Here is a 17,593-nt window from a genome sequence, read left to right on the forward strand (position 1 = left end):
AGAGCCCAGGCACTGGAGGGCGAGGAGTGGAGCAGGGTCTGGCTCTAGAGGGCATTGAGGGCAGTGGGCCCGGCCATGGAGGGCTGCGATGGGAGGGGTCCCAGGCCCTGGAGGGCGAGGATGGGAGCAGGACCCGACCCAGGAGCACAAGCAGTGGAGCGGGACCCAAGCCCTGGAGGGCGAAGAGGGGAGCAGGCACTGGCACTGGGGGGCCAGGAGGAGTTCAGGACCCGACCCAGGAGGGCGAGGAGGGGAGCAGGGTCTGGTCCTGGAGGGTGTTGAGGGTAGTGGGGCCCAGCCCTGGAGGGCAGCGTGAGGAGCTGGGCCCAAGCCCTAGAGGGTAAGGAGGGGCACAGGGCTTGGCCCTAGAGGGTGTTAAAGGCAGTGGGGCCCGGCCCTGCAGGGCAGCGTGGGGAGTCGGGCCAGGCCCTGGAGGGCAAGGAGGGGAGCAGAACCTGACCTTGGAGGGTGAGGAGGAGAAAAGCCACTGTCCCTGGGGCTAGGAGGGGAATGGGGTCAAGGCCCTGGAGGGTGAGGAGGGTTGTGGGGTCCGGCCCTGGAGGTTTAGGAGTGGAGCAGGATCCAGCTCTGGAGGGCCTTGAGGGCAGTGGGGTCCGGCCCTGGAAGGCAAGGAGGGGAAGCCGAGTCCAGCCCTGGAGGGCAGCGAGCAGAGCGTGCCCAGGCCCTTGAGGATTAGGAGAGGAGTGGGGCCCGGCCCTGGAGAGCAGTGTGGGGAGCAGGGCCCAGGCCCTGAACGGTGCGGAGGGGAGCGGGGCCTGGCCCTGGAGGGCAGCAATGGTAGCCGGGCCCAGGCCATGTAGGGCAGGTGAGGAGCAGGGTAAGGCCCTGGAAGGTAAGGAGAGGAACGGGGTCTGGACCTGGAGGGAGGCCAGGGCCGTGCCTGTGTGGAGAAGGGCCCGACCCTGGAGGGCAAGGAGGGGAGTGGGGCCCAGCCCTGGTGGGTGACTAGTGCCAGGCCAGAGGGGAGAAGGGCCCGGAAGAACTTTGTGGGAATTTGAAAGAATGACTGCAGATTTTTTTTTTAGTCATGACTCCCACTGAGGGCTGGGGATCTGTGTCTCCTCCCCTTTGAATTTAGGCCCACCTTAGGACTGCTTGACAATACAATGTTTCTCTCCCTCTTGCTCTGTGTGTGAGAGAGACTCTGCCTTTCAAATAAAGATATAAATCTTAAAAATAAGCTCTGTGCTGGGTTGAATAGAATCCCTCCCTCACCCCTTACTCATGTCCACCCAGGACCTCAGACTGACCTTATCAGGAAATAAATAAATAGAATATGGTGTACGTTCCGCTACGTGACTCCCCAGGCCACATCACAAAACACTACTTAGGCTAGAACTTCGAACCTCCTGGTAAGAAGTCCTGCCACCGTAGGCAGCCCGGCCAGCCGGCAGACAGATGGCACAGGGAGCAGAGATGCCCGCTGGTCCGCACAGCTGATGAGTGACAGAGCAGCTGCTTTACTCCCAGCCCAGAGCTGTTCACCAGCTGTCAATTATGTACATGGGGATGTCTTTAAGCTCCAGAAACCCACCGCAGACCAAGCAGAGCCGGGGAGTACTGAGGCCTGGGCACTGCTCTCCTCATGCAGGCACTTGCCTGCCCTCTCCTGCATCCTTCACCGTGTCTTCAAGTGGCGACCTCAGGTTCACCCCTGCAGCCCCTTCCTCCTCTTCCCGATTGCCTCATTCTCCCATGCTCGGTAGCTCCTGTCCCTGGGAGTACAGATGGTCCTCCATGTGGTTTGCACTTGCAAGTCCCTCCTATTGTTCAAACCTGTCCTGTGTACGTGCACGGCACTAACTGATTTGCATTTATGATCTCATTTCATCCCACCAGGAGCCCTGTCATCACTGGATCGTCTTTCTCTGTGCAACCTGGCTCCTACTACCTCTCTGCCTTGTTAGGGACAACCTTCTCCTCCCCCCACCTCTGGTTCACCCTCCCTCTTGTGCCCTCTGCCTACAGCCTCCATGGTCCTCCATATTCCTTGTCCCAATCATCTGGACGACTCCAACGTATCTCTGGGGGTCTCCGTGTAAGTCACTGCCCCAGGGAACCTACTGGGTGGCAAGGTGGACCCTCCTGTGGCTGTGACAAGCTCCCTCCTGCTGTCTTCTTCATGTATTGTGCCTTGTATTTTTCTTTTATTTGACAGGTAGAGATATAGACAATGAGAGAGAAAGAGAGAAAGAGAGAAAGAGAGAAAGAGAGAAAGAGAGAAAGAGAGAAAGAGAGAGAGAGAGAGAGAGAGAGAGAGAGAGAGAGAGAGAAAGGTCTTCCTTTCATTGGTTCACTCCCCAAATGGCTGCTATTGCCGGTGCTGAACCAATCTGAAGCCAGGAACCAGGTGCTTCTTCCTGGTCTCCCATGTGGGTGCAGCAGCCCAAACACTTGCACTGCCTTCCTGGGCCACAGCAGAGAGCTGGACTGGAAGCCGAGCAACCGGGACTAGAACCCAGCGCCCATATGGGACACTCGCGGAGAGGGTGGCAGCACACATGGTGCTGGGAGTCTCTGGCCCCAAACCCCTGGCTCAGCTGACACTTTCTTGTTGAGAAAAATAAAGCAGAGGAAAAGAGATAATATTGCGGGGAATTGAGCCTTTTATTCTGTAACAGGGTTAGTTCCAGAAAGGTCTCTGCACCTTGGACAATCTCTGCTTTGATTTTGAAACATTGCTCATGGCTCAGTAAGGTCTGAACAGTGAGGCTGTGAGCATGAACTGGCCTTTGTCCTATAACCTATGTCCTGTAGCCCGTGTCCTATGTCCTGTATCCTGCGTCCTGTAGCCTGTGTCCTATGTCCTGTACCCTGTGTTCTGTAGTCTGTGTCCTATGTCCAGTAGCTGTGGCCTTTGTCCTGTGGCTAGTGTGCTGTATGCTGTGCCGACTTCCTGTGTCCTGTAGCCAGTGTCCTCGTCCTTTAACCTGTTCATATAGCATGTAGCCTGTGTCCTTTACCCTTGTCCTGTGTCCTGTAGCTTGTGTCATATGTTGTTTAGCCTTTGTCCTGTCTCCTGTGTCCTGTGGCCTGTGGACTATATCCTGTAGCCTGTAACCTGTGCCCCGTAGCCTATGTCCTGTGTTCGGTATTCTGTGTCCTATGCCCTGTGTCCTGTGTCATCTGGGCTATGTCCTGTGTCCTGTAGCCTGTGGCCTCTGTGCTGTAGCCTGTGTCCTGTGGCCTATGTCCTGTGTCTTGAGTCCTGTAGCCTGTGTCTTATGTCCTGTGTTCTGGGTCCTGTAGCCTGTATATTGTGCCTGGTAGTCTATGACATAAGTCACAGGACACATGTTCAGGACAGAGGCCACAGGCTACAGGTCACAGGACAAGGACGCAGGCTGAAGGACACAGGACACAGGCTACAGGACACAGGACATAGCCCAGACGACACAGGACACAGGCTATTGGACACAGAATATGGAACCCAGGATACAGCCTAGAGAACACAGGCTACGGGACACAGGTTGCAGGACACAGGACATAGGTGACAAGCTACAGGACACAGGACAGAGGCTACAGGAGACCAAACTTCTCAAAGCCCTCCAGAGCTGGACGCCAATCTCCTCCTCACCCTCCAGGGTCTGAGCCCCACGGCCTCCTCGCCCTCCAGGGCCTGGGCCCCCTCCCATCACATCCCTCCAGTGCCGGGCCCCCTCCCATCATATCCCTCCAGGGCCGGGCCCCACTGCCCTCAACACCCTATAGAGCCAGACCCTGCTCCCCTCCTAGACCTCCAGGGCCTGGGCTCTGCTCCAATCCTCACTCTCCAGGGCCTGTATCCCACACCCCTCCTCGTCCTCCAGGGCCTGGGCCCAACTCCCTCCTAGCCCTCCAGGGCCTGGGCCCAACTCCCTCCTTGCCCTCCAGGGCCATACCTCACACCCCACACTGCCCTCCAGGGCCAGGCCCCACTGCCCTCAACACCCTATAGGGCCAGACCCTGCTCCCCTCCTAGACCTCCAGGGACTGGGCTCTGCTCAACCTGCACCCCTCCAGGGCCTGGTCCCCACTCCAATCCTCACTCTCCAGGGCCTGTACCCGACTCCAATCCTCATCCTCCAGGGCCTGGGCTCAACTCCCCACGCTGCACACCAGGGCCATACCTCACACCCCACACTGCCCTCCAGGGCTGGGCCCAATACTCCCAAAGCCCTCCAGGGATGAACCCTGCTCCCCTCCTCACCCTCCAGGGCCTGGGCCCCACTCTCTCCTCACCTTTCATGTCCTGGGGCCCCTCCCATTGCAACCCCCATTTTCGGGCCCTACTGCCCTCAACACCCTATTGGGCCAGACCCTGCTCCCCTCCTAGACCTACAGGGCCTGGGCCCCACTCCAATACTCACTCTTCAGGGCCTAGGCCCCACTCCCTCCTAACCCTCCAGGACATGGGCCCCACTCCAATCCTCTCCCTACAGGGCTGGGCCCCACTCCAATTCTCTCTATCCAGGGCTCGGTCCTGCTCCTGAAATGCAATCCAAGTTCAGACCCCGCTCCCCTCATGACCATTCAGGGCCTGGGCCCTGCCCCCAACATGGCTCTCCAGGGCTGGGCCCCACTATCCTCAAGGCCCCCCAGGGCCAGACACTGCCTCCCTCCTCACCCTCCAGGGCCTGGGCATGCTCTGCTCGCTGCCCTCCAGGGCTAGACACTGCTTCCCCTCCTGGCCTTCCGGGGCTGGACCCCACTGCCCTCAAGGCCCTCCAGGGCTGGATCCTGCTCCACTCCTAGACCTCCAGGGATTGGATTCCACTCCCCACACTGCCATCCATGGTCCAGCCCCACTCCTCTCAACGCCATCCAGGGCCGGACCCCACACCCCTCCTCACCCTCCAGGGCCTTGGCCCCATTCCCCTCCTTGCTCTCCAAGCCCAGTGCCTGCTCTCCTCCTCACACTCCAGGGTTGACCTGACACTTTCTTGTTGAGAAAAATAAAGCAGAGGAAAACAGACAATATTGCAGGGAACCGAACCTTTTATTCTGTAACAGGGTTAGATCCAGAAAGGTCTCTGGACCTTGGACAATCTCTGCTTTGATTTGGAAACATTTCTCATGGCTCGGTGAGGTATCAACAGTGAGGCTGTGAGCATGAAGTGGCCTTTGTCCTTTGTCCTATAGACTGTGTCCTTTCGCGTATGTCCTATGTCTTGTGTCCTGTAGGTCCACGGTCCAGAGACCTTTCTAAAACTAACCCTGTTACAGAATAAAAGGTTCGGTTCCCCGCAATATTATCTCTTTTCCTCTGCTTTATTTTTCTCAACAAGAAAGTGTCAATTCAACCAGTGGTGGGTGAGGAGGAGAGCACGCACTGGCCTTTGTCCTTTGTCCTATAGACTATGTCCTTTCGCCTATGTACTACGTCTTGTGTCCTGTAGCATCTGTCCTGCATCCTGTGTCCTGTGTCCTGTGGCCTCTGTCCTATAGCCTGTGTCCTGTGTCATCTTTCCTGTGTCCTGCAACCTGTGTCATGTAGTCTGCATCCTCTGTGTTGTAGTCTGCGGCCTATGTATGCATTCAGTATCCTGTGTCCTGTGTCCTGTAGCCTCTGTCCTGCATCCTGTGTCCTGTGTCCTATGTCTTGAATCCTGTGTTCTATATCCTGTGGCCTGTAGCGTGTAACCTACGTCCCGTAGCCTGTGTACTACCCTGTGTTTTTGGTTCTGTATTCTGTGTCCTATATCCTGTGTCCTGTGTCGTCTGGGCTATGTCCTGTGTCCTGTAGCATGTGGCCCTTGTGCTGTAGCCTGTGGCCTATATCCTGTGTCTTAAGTCCTATTAACTCTGTCTTAGGTCTTGTTTCTGGAACCTGTAGCCTGTGTATTGTGTCCAGTAGTCTGTGACATAAGTCACAGGACAGAGGCCACAGGCTACAGGACAGAGGCCACAGGCTACAGGCTACAGGACACAGGACATAGCCCAGACGACACAGGACACAGGATATAGGACACAGAATATGGAACCCAGGACACAGCCTAGAGGACACAGGCTACAGGACACAGGTTGCAGGACACAGGACAAAGCCAACAAGCTACAGGACACAGGACAGAGGCTACAGGAGACAGAGCATAGGCTACACAATCTAGGACACAGGCCACAGGACAGTGGCTACAGGACACAGGCTACAGGACACTCTATCCTATACCCAGTGTCCGCTGTCTTGTTCGCTCTTTCCATCAGCCTGTGTCGTGTAGCCTGTGTCAGTGTCCTGTAGCTTGTGGCCTGTATCCTTTGTTCTGTAGTTATGTCCTGTGTCCCACAGCCTCTGTCCTGGAGCCTCTGTCCTGTGTCCTGTGTCCTGTGTTGTGTAGCCTGTGTCTTGTGTCTTGTACCCTGTGGCCTATGTACACATCCTGAATCTTGTGGCCTCTGTCCTCTAGCTGGTGTCCTATGTCCCCTAGCCTGTGTCCTGAGCCTGTGGCCTGTAGTTTTTGTCCTAGTGTGGTGTCCTCTTTGCTGTACTCTGTGTCCTGTGTCCTGAAGCCCATTTCTTGTAGCCTGTGGACAATGTCCCGTAGTCTGTGTCCTGTAGCCTGTTCTCTGAGCTCTGGGGCCTAGGTCCTGTAGCCTGTATCCTGTGACATTTGTCCTATGTCCTGTAGCCTGTGTCCTGTAATCTATGGCCACTGTCCTGTGGTCTATATCCTGTAGCCTGTCGCCTTTACCCTGCAGCCTTTGTCCAGTTTCCTGTGGCCTCTGTCCTATAGCTGGTGTCCTGTGTCTTGTTCCCTCTTTCCTTCAGCCTGTGTCGTGTAGCTTGTGTCCTGTGTCGAGTGTGCTGTGTCCTGTAGCCTGTGTCCTTTAGCCTGTAGTCTATATCCTTCAACCAGTGTCCTGTAATCTGTGCCCTCTGTCCTATGTTGTGTATCCTGTGTCCTGTAGCCTGGCTCCTGTAGCCTGTGGACTATGCCATGCAGCCTTTTCCTATGTCCTGTGTCCTGTGGCCTCTGTCCTATAGCCTGTGTCCTGTGTCTTGTTTCCTGTGTCCTTCAGCCTGTATGGCCTGCATCCTCTGTCTTGTAGCCTGTGGCCTATGTATGCATTGAGTATTCTGTGTCCTGTGTCCTGTAGCCTCTGTCCTGCATCCTGTGTCCTGTGTCCTATGTCTTGTATCCTGTGTTCTAAATCCTATGGCCTCTAGCGTGTAACCTATGTCCCGTAGCCTGTGTCCTGTGTTCTGTGTTCTGTGTCCTGTATCCTGTGTCCTCTATCCTCTGGCCTATGCCCTGAATGCTGTAGCTTGTGTTCTATCTTGTGTAGCCTGTGTCCTGTAGCCTGTGTGCTGCAGGTGTGTTCATGTCCTCAACCCTGTGTCCTGTGTTCTGTAGTCTGTGTCTGATATCCTGTAGCTGTGGCCGTTGTCCTGTGGCCAGTGTGCTGTACATTTTGGCCTCTGTGCTTTGTCCTGTAGCCAGTGTCCTCGTCATTTAGCCTTTGTCCTGTGTCCTGTAGCCTGTGTCCTGTGTCCTGAGTCCTGTAGCCTGTCCCTGTGTCTTTTATCCTGTGTCCATTGTCCTATATTGTTTAGCCTTTGTCCTGTCTCCTGTAGCCTGTAACCTGTATCCTGTAGCCTGTGTCCTGTGTTCCGTATTTTGTGTCCTATGTCCTGTGTTCTGTGTTGTCTGGGCTATGTCCTGTGTCCTGTAGCCTGTGGTCTCTGTGCTGTAGCCTGTGTCCTGTGGCCTATGTCCTGTGTCTTGAGTCCTTAGCCTGTGTCTTATGTCCTGTGTTCTGGGTCCTGTATGCTATGTATTGTGTCCAGTAGTCTGTGATAAGTCACAGGACACAGGCTACAGGACACAGGTCACAGGCTACAGGACAGAGGATACAAGACACAGGCTACAGGACAGAGGCCACAGTCTACATGACAGAGGACACAGGCTACAGGACACAGGACATAGCCCAGACAACACAGGACACAGGATATAGGACATAGGATATGGAACCCAGGACACAGCCTAGAGGACACAGCCTACGGGACACAGATTGCAGGACACAGGACATAGGCGACAAGCTACAGGACACAGGACAGAGGCTACAGGACACAGGACACAGGCTCCTCAATCTAGGCCACAGGCCACAGGCCACAGGACAGTGGCTACAGGACACAGGCTACAGGACACTCTATCCTACAGCCAGTGTCCGGTGTCTTGTTCCGTCTTTCCTTCAGCCTGTGTTGTGTAGCATGTGTCAGTGTCCTGTAGCTTACGGCCTGTATCCTTTGTTCTGTAGCTCTGTCCTGTGTCCCATAGCCTCTGTCCTGGAGCCTCTGTCCTGTGACCTGTGTCCTATGTTTATAGCCTGTGTCCTGAGTCCTGTAGCCTGTCCCTGTGTCCTGTAGCCTGTGTCCTTGTCTGTAGCCTGTAACCTGTGTCCCATAGCCTGTGTCCTGTGTTTGGTATTCTGTGTCCTATATCCTGTGTCCCATATCATCTGGGCTATGTCCTGTGTCCTGTAGCCTGTGGCCTCTGTGCTGCAGCCTGTGTCCTGTGGTCTATGTCCTGTGTCTTGAGTCCTGTAGCCTATGTCTTCTGTCCTGTGTTCGGGGTCCTGTAGCCAGTGTATTGTGTCTGATAGTCTATTTCCTTTGTCCTTTTTACTATAGCCTATGTCCTGTATCCTGTGTGATGTCGCTGTGTCCTGTGCTTTAGCCTCTGTCCTGTGTATGTGTCCTGTGTCCTATGTCTTGTATGCTGTGTTCTATATCCTGTGATCTATAGGCTATAACCTTGTTCCGTAGCCTGTGTTCTAACCTGTGTCCTGAGTGGTTCCCTCACACTGTGTGGTCTAGCCTGTGTCCTGTGTCGTGTAGTCTGTGGCCTCTGTGCTGTGTCATTTATCTTTGTCTTGTAGTCTGTGGCCTGTGTCCTTTTGTCTATATCCTGTATCCTGTATCCTGTGTTCTATGTTGTGTAGCCTGTGTCCTATGTCTTGTAGCCTCAGGCCTATGTATGCATCCTGTGTTCTGTGGCCTCTGTCCTCTAGCCGGTGTCCTGTGTCCTGAGCCAGTGTCCTGTGTCCTGAGCTGTGGCCTGTAGTCTTTGTCCTAGGGCTGACTTCCTCTCTGCTGTAGCCTGTGTACTGTATACTGAAGCCGGTGTCTTGTACCTGTGGACAATGTCCTGTAGTATGTGTCCTGTGTCCTGTGGCCTATGTCCTGTGTCTTGTTTCCCATAGCCTGTGTCTTATGTCCTGTGTTCTGTGTCCTGTAGCCTGTGTCTAATGTCCTGTGCTCTGTGTCCTGTAGCCTGTGTCCTGTGTCCCATAGCCTGTGTCTTATGTCCTGTGTTCTGTGTCCTGTGGCCTTGTCCTGTGTCTTGTGTCCCATAGCCTGTATCTTATGTCCTGTGTCCTGTGTCCCATAGCCTGTGTCCTGTGTCCCATAGTCTGTGTCTTGTAGCCTCTCTTCTGTGCCCTGTAGCCTGTGTCCTATGTCCTGTAGCCTGTGTTCTGTAGCCTGTGTCCTTTCTCCTGGATCCTGTGTTCTGTAGCGTGCAACCTATGTCACATAGGCTGTGTTCTAGCCTGTGTCATGGGTTCTGTATTCTGTGTCCTCTATCCTGTGTCCTGTGTCCACTGCCCTATGCCCTGAATCCTGTAGACTGTGGCCTTTGCTTTGGGCCTCTGTCTTGTGTCCTGTAACCTGTGTTCTGTAGCCTACATCCAATATCCTGCACAACAGCATACAGCACAGTGGACACAGGACAAAGGCCACAGCTACAGGACATAGGCCACGGACTACAGGACACAGGCTACACAACACAAGACAGAGGCCACAGGCCACAGGAGCTAGGATCCAGAGCACAGGGCACAGGCTACAGGACACAGAATACAGGACATTGTCACAGGCTACAAGAAACCGGCTTCAGTACACAGGACACTGGCTACTACAAAGAGACACCAGCTCTAGGACAAAGACTACAGGCCACAGGCTATAGGACACACGACACAGGCTCAGGACACAGGACACAGACTACAGGACACTCGGCACAGGCTCAGGACACAGGACACAGACTACAGGACACTCGGCACAGGCTCAATACACAGGACACAGGCTAGGGGGCATAGGACATCAGCTAGAGGACAGAGACCACAGGACATGGGTTGCATACATAGGCCACAGGCTACAAGACACTGGACACAGGCTACACAACATAGGACACGGGACACAGGCCCGAGGCTACAGGATGCAGAATATGGAACACATGACACAGCTACAGGACACAGAACACAGGATATAAGAGATAGGACACAGAGGATAGGACATAGCCTATAGGACAAAGGACAAAGGAAACAGATTATCAGACATAAGACACAGGCTACAGGACACAAGACACAGGACATAGGCCACAGGAAACAAGTAACAGGACACAAGACACAGGCTACAGGACACAGGCTAAAGGACAGAGGGAACAAGACACAGGACACCAGCTATAGGACAGAGGCAACACTACACTGGACACAGGACATAGGCCACAGGACACATGCAAAAAGAAACAGGCCAGAGGACACAGGACACAGGCTACAGGACAAAGGACACAGGCTATAGGACACATGCTATAGGACACAGGCAATGGGACACTGGCTACAGGACAAGGACACAGGCCACATGAAAAGGCTAATGGACATAGGACACAGGATAGAGGACACAGGCTACAGCACACAGGCTACACTCTATAGGACAAACTATAGGTCACAGGCTATAAGAAAAAAGACAGATGCCACAGGACACACACACCAGCCACAAAACAGGACACAGGACACAGGCTGCAGAACATAGGACACAGGATACAGGATGCAGGGCAGAGGCCACAGGACACACGCCTACAACACAACACACAGGCTACAAGATACAGGCTACACAACATAGAACACAGGCGAAAGGACTCAGGCTACAGGACACAGCACAGACTTCAGGACACAGGTCACAGGCCACAGGACATAGGCTCCAGAGCACAGGCAGGGCCCTGGCCACGCTCCAGTGACATGCCCCTCACTCCTCCTTGCCCTCCAGGGCCATGATCCCCTCAGGCAGGGCCCTGGCAACCCTCTGGGGCTGGGCTCCTTCTCCTCTCCATGCCCTACAGAGCCAGGCCCTGCTCCCTTCAGTTGTGGCACTAGACACCCAGCAGGGCTGCCCCACTCTCCTTGTCCTCCAGGGCCTGGGCCCCACTCCCCTAGTTGCCCACCAGGGCCTGGGCCCAGCTCCCATTGCTGTCCTTCAGGGCCAGGCCCTGCTCCCCTCACCACATTCCAGGGCTGGGCCCCAATCCCCTCCTCAGCCTGCAGGGTCGGGCCCTTCTCCCCTCAGGCCCGGCCCTGGCCTCCCTCCAGGGCCAAACTCTGCTCCCCTCCTCACCTCCAGGGCCAGTGTTCCCCTCCTCATGCTCCAGGGCTGGCACTGTCGCTCCCCGTCTTCATGGAGGAATGACACAGGACCCTGCGCTGTTCTTTTGTCTGCTCGGCCCTCCCCGGGTTTGCTGCTGGTTCTTCCCGGGTTGGCTACCGACCCTTCCACCTCCGTGGAAGGGCGGTTCCCCCTGCCACATTCCCCACTTCCGCGGGGGAGCGGCACACCGCCGGCCGGCTGGCTCTCTCGGGGGCTGCACAGGTGTTCCTTCAGATAGATGTTCCCCTTAGATGTTCCTGGTGCATGTTGTCTCTCCTCCTTTATAGTCCTCTTCCACCAATCCCAACTCTGCTACCCACATGCCGAGTACGCTGCTCTCCTCCAATCAGGAGCAAGATCAGCTCCTGTAGCTCAGTCAATCAAGTTGGTGAGAGGCAGCTGGGTAGAAGCTGTTTGCTCCTCTCCCAGCGCCATATTGTGGGAGAGCAGATGTATAGAATACGTCTTAATTCCAGTAACAGTATAGTCCGAGTTGCTCCCCACAGGCACCAATCTCCTCCTCGCACTCTTGGTCTGGCTCTGCTCCCCTCCTCCCCATCCACAGCCAGGCCCTTCTCCCCACAGGGCCATCCCTGTCCTCCCTCCAGAGCCTGACCCCGCTTCCCTCCACACCTTCAGGGCCAGCCCCTGCTCTGCTCCTGGCCTTCCAGGGCCTGGGTCTCGTACCTCTCCTTGCCCTGCAGAACCTGGCACCCACTCCAACCTTCACACTCCAGAGCCTGGGCCCCACTTCAGGGCTTCCCTACAGGGACAGGCCACACTACCCTCAACACCCTCCATGGCTGGGCCCTGCTTGCCTCCTCGCCCTCCAAGGCCTGGGCCCACTCTGCTCGCCACCTTCCAGGGCTGGACCCTGCTCCCCACCTTGAAAACAGAGCCTGGGCCCAGCTCCACTCACTGCCCTCCAAGGCTGGACCCTGTTCCCCTCCTCACCCTCCAGGGCCAGACCCTACTCTCCTCCTCGCCCTCCAGGGCTGGGTACCGCTCTCCTCTTCCCCCTCCAGGGCTGGGCCCCTCTCAGCACGCTGCTCTCTTGGGCCAGGCCCCACTAACCTCAACACCATCAGGGCCAAACCCTGCTCCCCTCCTTGTCCTCCACGACCTGGCCCAGCTGCCCTCCTCACCCTCCAGGGCCTTACCCTGCTCACCTCTTACCTTAAGCGGCTGGGCCCGGCTCCCATTGCTGCCACTAAGTCACTGGTGTCACTCGGTGGTCCCTAGCAGCCACGGCCTCCGTCTTTGTGCGCCCCTGCTGTCACTGCAGCATTGGGCAGCCCGCACGGTTCCCAGCACCTGCCACTTCATGGCCTGCCTTGGCTGCCTCCTTCTGCTTCCTCAGGCACACCGAGTGAGGCCACATCTTTATGCCCCAGTGCAGCCACCAGGAGCCACCCGTCATGGGGCCCCCAGCACGGTCCCCAGCAGCCTCCCTATGATTGCCCGAGGATTCTTCCTACTTCTTCTTGGGCTCCCCTGTGGTTATCTGGGCCCTCTTGTAACTCCCAGGCCCCACCACACGGCCCCCAGGCCCCACCAGCTCCTTCCCTGGGCACTCCCACTGCCACTGAATCACTAGGTCACCACGTGGACCCCAGAAGCTGCCTCCTCCTTCCTCGCCCCCCCACAGCAGCTGAGTTTTAGGACCCCCCCCCATTCTCCCAGGAGTCGCTGAGTCTTTGAGGTTCGCGCTGCCCCTAGCAGTCATTGCCTCTGTCCTCCGGCACTCCCGCTGTCCCTGCATCATGTCTGAACTTGGAAATGAGGCTCTACAAAGGGGGTCTCAACTAACTCTCTTGTGGCCAAAGTTTGAGGGTGGGCAAGTGCAGAACTGTTGAATGTGCAGAGGGGGAATGTGGGTGTGGCCTAAGGATAGAAATTTTCCCTGGGAGTCACCTTCAGGAGCATGGCTCTGGGAAGGAATGACTTCCAACATGTTCTTTGGCAAAGAAAAACCTGGGCAGGAAAACGGAAAGCATGGGCACGAGTTAAGGTGCCAGGTGACTTCTTCCCAGACATGTGGGTCCTGAGTTCTTTGGGGCACACAAGAAGGCAGCTCAATGGGAGAGGCCACCTCGGTCTGCAATGCAGGCTCCTCAGTTCAGATCTAGGAGGTCTAAGTTGTCGCAGGAGTGTCTCATCCAGGGACCTGGGAACTTGGGCTTGGAGAAGGAAATCAGGGTGAGAAGACTTCCCAGGGCAGAGAGCCGCCTGAGCAGAGAGTGCAGGCAATAATCAAAGACAGAATAAAGTGGGAGGAGGACAAGAGTGTCATCCAACGTGGGCCCTGTATCTTACAACCAGCATCCCACACCAATCGCTTTGAACTGGCTCGGAGACCTGGGGAATCTAAAAGATAAATGACCATGTAGAAGATCAGGGGTTCTCCAAACACCAGAGGAGCAGTCTGCCTTACTCACCTTTCCCATGGAGCTGAGTCCCTCCACGTCACGGCACCAACGATGCTGCAGGAACTTCAAGTCCATTCTTTCTCTCACATAATCCCAACACGAATCATGAGGGTGAGGGAGAAAAAGCAAAATAGGTTTTCGTGAGAAAATCATACTCTTGCAAGCCAGAAGGGGGACTAAGGGAGGGGCCCAATAAGGTCTGGGTACAGGAAGTTTAACTAGGGAGTGATGTTCATGGATTAATATTCTAAACAAAATCCAGCACCATGTTCTGTGTTAGAAAAAGGTCATGACCCCTAACCATGAAAACATGTTTCCTGATGGCCATCTGAAAAATGTAACACTATATATTCCCTCTCTGCCTGCAGTTTCTCTTACTGCCTCCTCACCTGCCCTCCTCCCAGACAGGAGTCCCTGACTACCCTTCATTGCTACACTCCTCAGGGAAGGGCCCCTCCTCGGGGGCATTTCCCAAGAGGCTACTGAGAGGCCACTTTCCTCTCTGCACTCAAGGGCTTTCCTCTGGGGCTGGCAGGACACAACACATCCAGCTGAAGCATTGGATGATCCTCCTGCCAATCCCCAGGCGCCCCTTGCCCTTTCTGGCCTGCCTGTCTGTGGTCCCTGCCTCCTGCTCCTCCTGCTGCTGCATTCCTGGGATGCTCTGCTCCTCTGAGGCACCCGGGGAGCAGCTCCTGACTTCTCCATCAGCCTCACTGCTGTTGGTGCTCAGTGTGGTGGAGAGAGAGGTCAGAGCATCCTGGCTGAGGACTGCACAGGCAGCGGGGCTCCTTTTCCACACCGCCCATTGGGGACTGTCTGTCCGGCAGGACTCACTGATGCTCACACTGGGAGTCCCATGGCGGCAAGGAGTCTGCCCCGACTGGTCTCCTGCAAGCACCAGTGGTTGGGAGCTGAGAGCGGGACACTCACGGGCTCTGCTGTTGCAGCCTGAGTGTCCCTGGAGGCACTGGAGAGCGGGACAGCTCTGAGCACCAGGGATGGCCTGAGGCGTGGGCTTCCCTTTGCTGTGATCCTGCTGAAGTCCTGGGCACAAGGCACTGGCTGGGAGCCTGGGTGGCAGGGAGCCTGCTTGATGGCCCAGCTTCAATCCCAGGTTCTCCAGGGAGCTTAGAGCTTCAGGACCCTGAGGAGGTACTGCAGGCTCCACTTGGCTCCGCCCATGTATTTCTGGGATGCTGAAGCCCTGCTGTTGGGAGATCCCCCAGCGTGGCACAGGGGGCCAGGGGTCGTCCCATTCATGAAGCCACAGTGGAGGGCAGAGGCCCCATGGGAATTCCCAGACTTCCTGCTCCTGGGGAAGAAACAGAAACTCGTCACTGGTTCCAGGTGCTCCATGTCCTGCATGGAGCCAGGGGTGGCCCATGATGTCTGCCACTGTGGGCCTGGCCTCAGGGTCCCGGGTCAGTAAGCTGTCCACCAGGTTACACAGCTCTGGGTTTCCATAGTGGGGGATTCTGTAGTATCCAGACAGGATGGCTGCCCGCAGCTCCACACAATCCTCTCCAACAAAAGGCAGTGAGCCTGCCACCATGGCGTACAGGATCACGCCCACACTCCAGGCATCAGCCTTGTACCCGCAGAACTCCTCACCTAAGAATTCCTCGGGCGCACAGTAGGCAAAGGTCCCGCACAGACTCTTCAGGCGCTCTCCACCAGCCAGTTTGCAGCTGAGACCGAAATCGCTCAACTTAATGTTTAGGTGGGCGTCGAGAAGCAGGTTTTCTAACTTTAAATCCCTGTGCACCACGTGCTGCGAATGGCAGTAATGCACAGCGGATAGAATTTGTTTCAATAGCTGACGAATCTCTCCATCCAGTAGGTACCCTCGTTCTACCATGTAACATCTAAGGTCCCCCCTGACTGCGTATTCCATGAAAATGTAGCCCCTCTCTGTGGTGTGCCTGACCTGCAGTAGTTGAATGATGTGAGGGTGATGCAGCCCCTTCATTATTTCTGCTTCTGTGCACAACTGCTGGAAGCTGCAGGAGTGCTGGCCACCATTCTCCACAACCTTCACAGCCACCTGGGTCCTGCTTTCCCAATGATAGGCCAGCATCACCAGCCCAAAACCGCCCTGGCCGAGGACCCTGAGGACCTGGTACCCATCCAGGACCTCCTCCTCACTGCTGAAGGCGGTGAGGCCTTCCATGGTGGGATCCCCACCCCACCCCCCACCCTGCACTCTGACACTGGGAACTCTTACTAGTCCCCTAAAGTAACAACAAAAACTGGGAAACAAATAGAAATCAAACAAGCTAAATGGTAACCAAAATTAACAACTCAATATGCTAATATTTCTACTAGATAATGCTAACTCTATGAACTATGGTATTCTAATCACTAACACTGTATCAAAATTAAGAATTAAAAGTTTTAAAACACACAGAATACTAAAAATGGTGAAGGAAAGCAACACCAACTATGGTAACTATGGTAACAATGCTAATCAATAAGTCTTATAACAGTCTTATCTAAATCAAAGAATCAAAAATGAGAAAATAGAAAATGGAGGAAACACAAGGAGGACAAATCAACACAGCATCAAGTACATTTAGCCTGTGAAAGAAAAAACAAAAAATAAATAAATATTTACAGAAAAGACACAAGTACACAATGTAAAAATGGGAGGGGGAGAGAAATTGACAAAATAGCAAAAAAAAAAAAAAAAAAAAGAAGAAAAACTAAAAGAACCACTACGGTAAGGAGAACTAATAGACGAGACAAAACAACACCACAAATGACAAGACAAGGGAAAACCAGTGATGTCGTCCAATCCTTCAGGCAGTCTCCACAGAGCTTCCTGGGCCAACTGACCAGAACCGAGCCCAAGCAGGGAACTGTTAAGGCAGTTGGAATGACATCACAATGGCTCCCTTGAGGGCAGAGGAGGCTCTAGACCAATCACAGCTGGGGGACACACCAGGCTGGTTTTCTCAAGAAACTTTCTACTTGGTTAAAGAGAAAGGACCCCAAAAGCTTTTGGCTTAAGTTGGTGGTGGAGATGGGTATTTAGGATTTGATAAATTAGCACAGTCCTCTTCAGGCTTTTTCTATTATTTCCATACACGTATAGAAGCACCGATCCTCCCAGTCTCTATTCCCACCCCCTTTTTCATTTCCTCTTGGTTCCTGTCCATTAAAGATGTCCAGTAAGAGGAGTCAACTGCTCATCTTGGCCCAGGCAGGCTCAGCTCATTGTCCCAAAAGATTTCCAAGCTCTGTCATGGCTTGAACAGATGGTGGCTCCCTCACTCATGTATACGTTCATCACACACATATGTACTTGTATGTTCAAAAACAAAAACAGAGGCATAAAGGTGTCCCTTTAGAGGAATTGAGCATTTGCAAACTGAGTTCTGGTGGTGCTGCCCACCATCAGCCTGCTGCTCTGTTTGTCTTCTGAAGGTGAAACACTCAGAGCACATGGAGAGAATAGAAACAATGTTGCTGGAGACACTGCACAAACAAGCCAGGCTTCCTTCCCCATAGAACAGCAGGTTACAGCCTCAGCCTCACTCAGCCCCTGTCTTCCTCCTGAGGGAGAAGTCCTGGGGAAGGTAATGGACCTATTGTCGCTCCTCCAGGCTCCTGAGTTCTTGCAATGCAGACTGTGAAACGTGTTTATGAGATCTTCAAAATGAAAGTGGTGTTGTTCTCACTCTTGCTCTCTCCATCCCCTTCTCTCCCCTTCCCTCCGTTTCTCCCCACTGAAAGTATGTCTTTCAAATAG

General features: G+C 54.6%; 1 protein-coding gene across 1 annotated transcript; it reads right to left on the minus strand.

Moving 5' to 3' along the window:
* Positions 1-13,781: 13,781 nt before the first annotated feature.
* On the minus strand, positions 13,782-16,039 carry LOC100340380 (uncharacterized). The gene has a single exon (XM_089320710.1). The coding sequence runs from the start codon at positions 16,010-16,012 to the stop codon at positions 14,348-14,350; it is 1,665 nt and encodes a 554-aa protein (XP_089176836.1). The 5' UTR covers positions 16,013-16,039; the 3' UTR covers positions 13,782-14,347.
* Positions 16,040-17,593: the final 1,554 nt, after the last annotated feature.

The sequence above is a fragment of the Oryctolagus cuniculus genome, chromosome 19 (genome assembly GCF_051225735.1).
Source record: "Oryctolagus cuniculus isolate XC-2025 breed Fujian yellow rabbit chromosome 19, ASM5122573v1, whole genome shotgun sequence".
Taxonomy (NCBI): Eukaryota; Metazoa; Chordata; class Mammalia; order Lagomorpha; family Leporidae; genus Oryctolagus; species Oryctolagus cuniculus.

Excerpts from the sequence above, each read along its gene's own strand:
- LOC100340380 (XM_089320710.1), bottom strand. The coding sequence starts at position 16,012 with ATGGAAGGCCTCACCGCCTTCAGCAGTGAGGAGGAGGTCCTGGATGGG.